Source organism: Nanorana parkeri, unplaced genomic scaffold, assembly GCF_000935625.1.
Source record: "Nanorana parkeri isolate BGI_ZX_2015 unplaced genomic scaffold, ASM93562v1 scaffold1473, whole genome shotgun sequence".
Classification (NCBI taxonomy): Eukaryota; Metazoa; Chordata; class Amphibia; order Anura; family Dicroglossidae; genus Nanorana; species Nanorana parkeri.
In genome coordinates this window covers 396,909-407,473 of record NW_017307741.1, presented here as the reverse complement: position 1 = coordinate 407,473, position 10,565 = coordinate 396,909, and the positions used below count along the sequence as shown (strand labels likewise).

General features: G+C 45.9%; 1 protein-coding gene and 1 long non-coding RNA gene across 2 annotated transcripts in view; one reads left to right on the top strand and one right to left on the bottom strand.

The window, feature by feature from the left end:
• Positions 1 to 3,603: 3,603 nt before the first annotated feature.
• The window catches only part of LOC108798431, a 63,628-nt gene continuing 56,666 nt past the window's right edge, over positions 3,604 to 10,565 (bottom strand). Inside the window, exon 3 of the long non-coding RNA XR_001941949.1 lies at positions 3,604 to 3,678. This is a non-coding gene — a long non-coding RNA (uncharacterized LOC108798431). The remainder of the gene's footprint in view (positions 3,679 to 10,565) is intronic.
• Positions 3,637 to 10,565, top strand: part of LOC108798430 (ubiquitin-conjugating enzyme E2 B) — a 108,880-nt gene continuing 101,951 nt past the window's right edge. The window contains exon 1 of the mRNA XM_018570183.1: positions 3,637 to 3,687. Coding sequence (XP_018425685.1) covers positions 3,644 to 3,687 — 44 coding nt within the window. The 5' untranslated portion in view covers positions 3,637 to 3,643. The remainder of the gene's footprint in view (positions 3,688 to 10,565) is intronic.

The following is a 10,565-nucleotide window of genomic DNA, read 5'->3' as shown; positions in this document are numbered from 1 at the left end:
GCCACAATGCGAGGCAGTGATGGGGTTAAACATTCTAAAGGGGCACTCTGATGGAGCCAAGCAATGTAAGTGGGCACTCTGACACATGCTGGAAATTAGAATGTTTGGCATCCCTGAAAAAAGCCTGCTGTCCCGAGATAGGTGCATCAGCACTGTGTGTGTGCAAACACACCAGCAGCATTTATTAATGCATTATAAACGGCGGACCATGGTGGCGAAATGGTCTTACAGACTGTTATGTGTGGAGTGCAATGTTCACTGCATCTGCCGCTAAAAAATGCTCCCCAGACATCCTTCAAGCTTAATTTGGTGGGCCTGTTTCTGAGGGAGACTGAGCCTTCAACAACAAGCCCTAAGGTCACATGACCTTACTGAACTTTACCTTACACTACACAGATACAGTGAGGGGACTTGAAACTGTCACTCTCATGAGGGAAGGGTGGCATTAAGACAGACTTCACTCCTTTTCCCTCTCAAGGCTGTGACACACTGCAGGCGAAGCGAAAAGATCACAACCTTCCACTTAGCACCGCACCGCAGCTTGTCTACACTGTAGTTTGATCCGGGCACATCGCATATTACAAGCGATTGGGCGTCTCTACAGACGTCTGAACGCTTGTATGTAAACAGCCATTGCTGGCTGTTTACATTCAAAGCCGATTTCCCGTTCGTGCTAAAAGGCCTTTATCACAAGGTCTGACAGGGTGCTAAATCAAGTGCACTTTTCACAATACTTATCCACTGATAAAGCTGTTCTCTACTTTTCTCCCTTTATTAAACAGGTACATTCCCATTACTTTCTGTGTACTTATCACCAGGATGAGACGAGGTGAGATATTTCAGTTCCTACCTGACTTATCACGGGTTATTAAACACCATTTTCTAGACTTTTCACTTTGCAAAGGTGAGAAAAGCCTTTTCACTGCTTATCACACTCTTTCACAGTTTATTAAACGTACACCTATGAGTGTTCCACGTTGGTGGGTGCTAATAGTTGAAAGGAGGTGTTTGAAAAAGGGGAGTTGTTTGGAGTTAGGGGCACAACAGGTAGCTATGGTTACTTCACGATCACACAGTGTGCCAATTAGGATTAAATAACGGCCGGATGGGTCTGGTATCTCTTTTGTGCATCGGAACTGCATGGAATTTTTTAATCCTATCAATACTCCCCGGTGTTTGGACGTGTCGTTAGCCATAAATACCTGTGTGTATTGGGAGTGAAAATATTTTGGGTGTGAGGAGCGAGAGAAGTGTGATTCTTGTAGGCAGAGAATGTCAAATTTGGAGGAGTGAAATTGGCGGAATGCAATTTGGCGTTTACGGGGGGAATTAAATCCTTTGACGTTTAGTGATAGAATAGTAATGTCGGGTGGCATACTCAAGGTGGGTGAAAGGGTGCTGTGAAGTACACATACCTGCAGGCGAGTGGATCTCGAGCGTCACTTGTAGAGGAAGAGGAGAGATGGGTGAGAACTAGGAAAAAACCAACAACATGTTAGTACACAATAGTTGTTGTAGTTGTTGTAGTTGAACAGTAGGGTGATCCCTATTTGGGAATCCCAACTGTGGGCAGAAATAGGTCTCCCAACCGGTGGTTGGACCGGACTGGGGGTTAAAGGAGGGGTACAGTGACCACCTCCCCGGCATCCCAGGGGAAGGATAGGTAAGATACAAGATATTCCGGCAGTGGAACAAGTAAACCTGAGCAAATGATAGTGAATGGGTTCCAGCCACCAGGAGCGTTAAGCAGGGGCCATCTGTCGGAGGTCTCCTCCAGTAGGGGTTGTTGATAATCGTGGCATGTTAGGGGCTGCCGCCCATAGACAATGAAATGTAACGCTCAGGGAGGCTGCAAGAGTAAGACGGTCACATAGTACATGAAATTGCAGTGAGCCTGCATGTAGCTATAGTACATTACAACAGGGAACATAGGTGAACAATAACAATAACAATAACTGGGCCCTTGCCGATGGTGGGCGAGCCGGTAGCGCTCAACAATGTCGACATAACTAGGGCAACATGACGGAAATGGGTGACTATAAAACCTTCATTTAAAGAGAGGTAACAGCCCAGGTCTGGACGGGTGCGACCCAAGGAGTGGACTTTGATAAACCAAAACTTTAGGGGCCATCGTGGAAGTCCAACAAGGCTGGTATTATATGTCGAGTCTATGGCGTCGGTGTGGTCCCCTGGGGTCCCATATATGGACTAAGAAAGTGGATGGAAGTCATCCTGCTGGTGTTGTCAGCCATCTGAGTCCGAGTCGGGGACCCCAGAGGTGTGGCGCTCCCGCTGTGGCTGTGGTGAGCGTGGAGGTAGGGGCGCTCTAGGGGTCTCAGGAGGAACTGTACCACGCGGGCTTCGCTGGCCTTAGCCTCAGCACTCAATGAATGGGAAGCACTCAGTACAGAGGCTTCCCATTCATTCAGACACTGATAGCGAAATATTTACTATCAACAGTTTCTGAATGCGGAGGAGCCTCTGTAGTGAGTGCTACTCCCCATTGAGGAAATTGTGAATGAACAGGCTGTAATGTAAATCACACCCTGTTCATTCATAACTGGGGACACATAGTGCTATGTGTCCCCAGTTATTTACAAACACTGGAGTGATCAGATGATCGCTCTAGTGTTTGTCCTTATCACTTGGAGGATCGGTAAGTATCATTGATATTTGCCGATCCCCCGCTCTGCCACTCACAGAGCCGCTGTCATCCTGAAACTGACAGGCGCGGCTTCTCTCCCACCCACCGCTTGGCCATCCTGACCGTGGGCAGCGCTCCCTCCTGCGCCCCTCACACACTCCTAAGGCCGGCCCTGGCTGCACAAACGGTTGGTGCTATATAAATTTTGTATAATAATATTGATAATAATAGTATCAGAAAGCCAATCCAACATTAATGCTGATACTTTATAATTGAAATTGCCTGTATAATGTAAGTTTTAGCAGGTCTACATAGCTTTATATACCCTGAGGGGAATTTATCAAAACTGAAGCAGACAAAATCTGGAGCAGCTGTGCATGGCAACCAATCAGCTTCTATCTTTCATTTTCAAATCTTAACTGACCAAACTGAAAGAGAAGCTGATTGGTTGCCATGGAGAAATGCTCCAGATTCGGTCTGTTCCAGTTTTGATAAATCCCCCTCACTGTATTATGCTCTATGTGAGCTGTGTTTTCTCTGACACACACACACTAAGCAAGTTCTGTATACAGACTGAACATCCCCGATCACATGATCTGACGCAACCTTTCGCCAGGAACTTTTTAGTTGTCACTCTTGGAATGTTCCATTCCTTAACCAGGGGTGTACGTAGTTTGGACATGACGCCCAACTAGCGATGCATGTTTGCACAGCGAGACAAAATTCATATTTTACTCTGATAATGTTGTAATTTCACTACAGGAACAAGTTGAGCTGCGGCTGATGTAAGTGGGTGGATGTGACCACCCCTCTGTTGGGGTGCGATTGGTTCGGCCCAGTGGAACGTTCTGTTCTGCCCTTTTTGGGGTGCTGTGAAACGTCATCACAGCTTGTTTGTGCCAAGGCTGCTGAGGAAGAAGCGGAGCCGGCCTTGGCTCCCGACACCCGTTTTAGCCCGCCGTCCTTGTACCTTTCTCCGTCCACCTTGGAGCAGGGGCCATGTCCACTCCGGCCAGGAGGAGGCTCATGAGGGACTTCAAGAGGTGAGTGACCACAGTCTGCCCACCCCTATAAGACATCATCAAACTTTCATGGTGATATCAGGGGGTCTGCGAGTGCCCCGCAACGTACACACTATGATGGTTGGTTGTAGACTTTCGGTACATATTCGTATTCATGTCCGACTTGGTATCGCCATCTGTTCTCTGCCACGGGGCAGGACGTCGTTGGTTATACCCTACAGAGCTGTACATCTGTTTTATATGGCTAATGGGGCTTACCAAGGGCTACCCTGGCTTACATCTGTATTTGTGTTATATAAATGTTCATATGATTCCTGGTTTCTTGGTTGCAGTTGAGATCAGGCTGCATATATGAGACTATAAGAAGTTCAATGTATAGTCTGTGCTATAATGAAGGGTTTACAAGCTAAATACACTTTTTGCAATTTTTGAATTTACAATCTCCTTTTAGATCTACCAACAACTATGCTGTGTAAGGGCCTGCCTGATCAGGTTCAAGTTGTTTTGATTGTTTAGTTAAGTCCTCATATTACATAGTTTTGGTAAATCTAAAGTTGATTGTATAAAAAGTGTATGGTCAGATTGTAATGTGTATGGTGACCTTTTATACTTTAAAATTATTTCTACGCAATTATGGTGAGCATCAACCAATATGTAGCATCATTTGGGACCATTTAGCATTCGCATTTCAAAATCCTATTGTATGGTGACATGCAGTATATTGCCAAAAGTATTGGGACGCCTGCCTTTACACGCACATGAACTTTAATGACATCCCAGTCTTAGTCCGTAGGATTCAATATTGAGTTGGCCCACCCTTTGCCGCTATAACAGCTTCAACTCTTCTGGGAAGGCTGTCCACAAGGTTTAGGAGTGTGTCTATGGGAATGTTTGACCATTTTTCCAGAAGCACATTTGTGAGGTCAGGTACTGATGTTGGACGAAAAGGCCTGGCTCGCAGTCTCCGCTCTAATTCATCCCAAAGGTGTTCTATCGGGTTGAGGTCAGGACTCTGTGCAGGCCAGTCAAGTTTCTCCACCCCAAGCTCACTCATCAATGTCTTTATGGACCTTGCTTTGTGCATTGGTGCACAGTCATGTTGGAACAGGAAGGGGCCATCCCCAAACTGTTCCGACAAAGTTGGGAGCATGAAATTGGGCAAAACGCCTTGGTATGCTGATACCTTAAGAGTTCCCTTCACTGTAACTAAGGGGCCAAGCCCAACCCCTGAAAAACAACCCCACACCATATTTCCCCCTGCACCAAACTTTACAATTGGCACAATACAGTCAGACAATTACCGTTCACCTGGCAACCGCCAAACCCAGACACGTCCATCGGATAGCCAGACAGAGAAGTGTGAATCGTCACTCCAGAGAACACATCTCCACTTCTCTAGAGTACAGTGGTGGCATGCTTTACACCACTGCATCCGACACTTTGCATTGCACTTGATGATGTAAGGCTTGGATGCAGCTGCTCGGCCATGGAAACCCATTCCATAAAGCTCTCTACGCACTGTTGTTGTGCCAATCTGAAGGCCACATGACGTTTGGAGTTCTGTAGCTATTGACTCTGCAGACAGTTGTCAACTTCTGCGCACTGTGCGCTTCTGCATGCGCTGACCCCGCTCTGTTACTTTATGTGGCCTACCAATTCGTGGCTGAGCTGTTGTTCCCAGTTGCTTCCACTTTGTTATAACACCACTACAGGGGTGTGGAATTCCTATTGCCCGACGCCCGGGACATGCAGTTTTGGGCGCCGGGCGAGTAGTGTTTTTGTGTCACCGATACTCGGTGAGTACCGAAAGCAAAATATCGGTACTCGTACTCTATACCCGAAAAGCGGTATTGGTGAATCCCTAGTTTTATTTAAAACAATTTTTTTTGTATCAGGACAAGTAGGTTGTTATGAAGGACAAGTAGATTTGGCCCCCGCTTTAGCCCTTGGACAAGTAGTTTTTAAAAAAATTTCCACACCCCTGCACTAACAGGTGACCGTGGAATATTTAGTAGCATAGAAATTTCATGGAGAACCTGAATCCAATGAGTTGGAGGGGGTGTCCCAATACTTTTATTTATATACTCTATTTATACACAATATAGTGTATTTAGTATTACTGTTCCCCTGCATTGTAAACAAAACCTTGCAAAAACTATCGCAAAGATGTGACTATGAAGCGTTTAGTTGCAACAACTATATAAATAGGTGGAGGGACCGGAACTATCAAAGTCAGCCAAACACTGCTAGATTTTATTTTATTTTATTTTCTGTTTAGCCTGAAAAAAATCTAACAGATTCTTGATTCCATGCTAAACAACAAGGAGGGATGCATTTCCCACTGTGGCAATTGTATTCTGAAAAATGGGCGTAAAGTTATGATTACATCGGTGGTGTGTACTTGTGATGTGTGGCTTTATGGTTTTTGTTATGGTTATCGGAGATGTACTCTCAAGAGTACGACATAGGGACACAGGGAAAGGGTAAGTAGAAATATATGGAAAGAGAGAAAAGGATGGGGAAAATGAGGGATGCCTGCTAGGTGTTGATGGGGGACACCCTTGGTAAGACTGTATGAGAACATATCCCAGGGTATGTAAGTTGACAGGACGGGACTCCACACCTGTCCCCATTCAACTGAAAGGTACATGGTGGACATCCCTCCACTGATGATCACCCAGATTGAGGTGTCCAGTATGTATCATGTCATAGGAGAGGAGGCAGAGGAGCACATAAGAGCTGTCCAAGGGTACCAATTGTTGTTTACTACTATTCTTATCTTTAACCACTTGCTGTCCGGAGCATTTTCTTACTATTTGCGCACACATGATAAAATATACATTTTTTTGACTAGAAAACAGCTTAAAACCCCCAAACAATGATGTATGTTCTGAAAGCAGGTGACATTAGGGGTCCCTGATGTCTCCATAAAGAGGACTTGTCATGTGAATTGGCTATCACTTTCAATTATTTCTTAGTCCCCTATGTGATAGCAATAAATGTAATTGTTTAAAAAAAAAAAAAAATCATAAAAAAAAGCTAAAAAAATAGTCACAAAAAAAAAAAGAAAAAATTTTTTAAAAAAAAAAAAAATCATAAAAAAAAGCTAAAAAAATAGTCACAAAAAAAAAAAGTAAAACACAACTTTTTAAAAAGTCCCCCGCCCCCACATACGCACGCAAACATGCATCGGGTGCGCCAACTTGTGCCGCACATGTTACATATCGCTGCAGACGTCGGAATGAGAGCAATAATTTTAGGGCCATTAATCACTGATAACATTAAACTGATGAGTGGTAAAAGCTTTTAAAGCGTCGCCTATGGACAATTTTGGGTGTGGCCGTTTTCTGCGATTTTTTTTTTTTTTTTTTGTGTGGGCGCGTGCAGTTTTAAAGTTTGACATGTTTGGTGTCTATTTACCCGACTTGATGCTATATATGTGATAGCAAATAGGACATGACAGGTCCTAGACCCCTAATGTCACCTAGGGACCCCAAATAAGCTGAGGAAGCAGAGTGCTGCTTTCCCAGCTTCTTCTGGCTCTACGTGCCAGAGACTGTAAATAGTGACACCGGAAGTGATGTAATACACATCACTTCCGGGTCCAGTAATGGGGAAGAGATCAGAGGCTGGAAGCCGCTGAATCTCTCTCCGATCATTGCAGGGAGACTTGCCAAGCCAGTGGAGCCCGGAGAAACCGACGGCAGCCCCCGGTGGGGGGTGCGCCACATGTACAAATGATGGCTGTATAGCCGCCGGATCGCTTGTACCTTAACAGAAATCGCTGGCTGTTAAAAACGACACCAAGAACACGGCTGCTGCAGCAGCCGTGTTCTTGTTTTAACCACGTCTGCGGGCCACGATCTATAGACCACTGCCTCTTAAAGTGTGGGTCGCGACCCCATATGGGGTCCCGCAAGTGAACAGGGGGGTCGCAATCCGAGTACCCGGCCAGGACCGCCAACACGGGGCTATGGCCGGTACTTGTGTGAGGGGCCTGGGCGGCCGAAGAGGTCTGGGCACCAAGCTGGCGCTGACCGACGCTAGGGGGAGAGGCACACTGACTGACGCTGGAGAGAGACGCTGACAGACGCTGGGAGGGAGAGGAGAGAGACCTCACAATGCTAGTAATCCAGGGGTCAGAGTTGCAGCAAGAGGTAATCCAGCAGCTAACAAGGCACAATACGGGTACATCCAGAAAGGGCGGAACAGCCGATCTCAGCAGACTTGGCAGTAGACAGGGAGGATCAACAGATTCCAGCAGACCTCAGCAGTAGATGACGGGGAGGAACAACAAGTCTTGCCAGACATCGGCAGCTTACAACAGGGGGAACTAGACACCCCAGCAGACCTCACAGCAGCAGTGGAGTGGAACAGCAGGGCTCATTCCTTATTCCTTTGAATCTGCAGACAGAGACCGGCCTCAGTGCAGCTTCTAGTCTGCCAGTCAGAGAGAACGCCAGCTTAGCCTTCCCACCAAAACTTACAAAGGTCCTGGGAGGAGCCGGCATGGGAGGGAAGGGGGAGTGCACAGGCTGTTGCCGAGCAGCTAACCTCACCCTCCATGTGTCCTTGGGAGGCTGAAGTGGAGGGAAACTGAAGACGTGTACTGGCCTACCCCGTGTGCAGACCCCCTGCTATCAGGGGCACAGTGGGGCTTTTGCGATCTGCAGACTTCTGGCTGCAAAAGCCAACAGGAGGGGGCAGGGGGGACCAAGGGGGAGAGCACTGCAGGTCTGCTCAGTCTACAGCCCAGGTCTGCATCTTTGATCTTTGGCTTTGTCAGAGATCAAAGCCCAGGATGCTGCAGCTGGGGGTAAGCTGGGAGCCAGGAAGGGGGTGACTCGCAAGGAGCAGAGAAATTGTCTCAGGGTTGCCAGGAACCCCTTTCTCTACAACCCAAATAACCTGACTTACCAAAAGCAAGTGCAATAATTACCCCTAGCAGTGCTGCATCTTCAACAACGGTCTGTCACGTTTGGAAAAATATGTGACAGGACTGAGTTCTATTCCACCTTGTCATGATTTTGTAATTGAGTTCCTGAAATTTAGTGCAAATGGAAGCTTTATGCGAAAAAAGTATATGATTACTTTGATAATCTGTAATGATAGACCCAGGGGTAGGAAGTAGTGATAAGACTGGAGCAACTGATAAGACAATGATAGACCTCCTCTAACGGGTACCTGACAAAGGCAGAGGTCTTCAAATGGAGCCAATGAACGGGCAAACAATTGTGACAAAGGAAGGGAGCTCATAAAGTGGGAGAGTTGTGCCTGGTACCGAAAAACCCAACTCGAGGAGAACATCAGGAAAGTTCCCAGGGCTTGAAACAGCTCACTTAAGAAAAGGACAAAAGATGAAAGCAGTTCTGACATATCCAAGAGCAGAAAACTTTGTCCACTTGACTAGGAAGAAAGTCAGGATGGCCTATGGCTGGGCACATATGGAATGGAAAATTTGTAAAGACCACTTCCTAGCCACCGAGTGAAAAGGTCTTAAGTGTAGGACCGTTAAAGGGGTGTTGCTGGAGATCAAGCAAAAAAGTGTCATCAACCCATGGAACCTCAGTAAGAGGAGACAGCAGCTTGTTCAACTGAGACCCAAAGTTTGTGTGCGCTTGACGGCACGAGTCAAGAATGCGCAACATATGAGCGGCAGAGTGATACAAAATGGTGGTCAAGAAATCCAATGCCACCTTTCAATTTGGGGAGGAGAAGGATGTCCTTATTTGTGGGACACCCTTAGCCCATGTATGTAAACTAAACTTGTGACTGAACATTTTGAGTAGAGCGTGTACTCGGAGGGCCTACAAAAGATAGTCTGGGCAAGGAATTCATTTTTAAAGCGTTACACCTGCCGAACCACGACAAGGTGGCCCTACTCCAGGAGGTTAAATATTTTCTCTGGGAGCATAGCAAGGGAAGAAAGGTGTGTGTTTTTTTTTTTTTTTTTTTAGTTCAGAAGCACGGTTTTATACGGTCTACGAGATCTAGGGTATTGAGATGCTCAGAGCTTCCAATTTGGAGAGATTAATCTTTTAACTGGAAAGGGAGTAAACTCTTCGAAATTCCCAAAGAAGGGATGGCAGAGAGATGAGTGGTGGTGTAATATAAAAGAGCAGATTGTCCGCATATGCAGGTACCTTTTTTATAAGACCATTTACCCACTGTCATCCCCGATATGTATGGGTTGGCTCTGACATGACAAAGGAAAGGTTCCAAAGTCAGGACAAAAATGGGTGGAGATGGGGCAGCCCTGTCGTGTGCGGTTGGCGATAGAGAAATTGCCAAATAATTTGAGTTGTATGGATAATAATACATTGAAATGTATTAATAAAGTTTAAGGGTTGAAATAATTTCTGTAGCTTAGTATGTGCTAAATTAAGAAGTTCTATATAGTACTTCTAGCTTTTGCGACTGAATGGGAAAGATTCAGTTCACATATAAAGCTGCAATCCTGACAGCACCTTCAAATAGGTGGGTGCTTGAAGTGATAGTATCGAATGGCACCTCGCCAAAATGAGATCAAGAGATGTGAAGTCACCAGCCCTCCAGACATTGAATTGCATCACTGACCTATATACTGACATTTTAGGGCTTTGCAGGGTCTCTTAAGACAGATGATGTACAGTAGTGCACCAAATTAGCAGATTATGTGGTAAAAATCTCCTCAGTCTTCTACTCATCTGGATAGCTGTTGCCCTCTAGGACGTTGCACACTATGTAAAGCGGAAGGCCCATCTAGGGGCTATACCCTTGCATGTACTGACAAGATCTGGAGTAGTAAGAAAGGCTAACCTTCCCAAGAAAATATTTTATTTGTGGCAACCAGTCCACAACAGAAAAAGACCAACATGATGAGAGAGATCTGTGCCCCTCTAATGAACTACTGGGAGGGG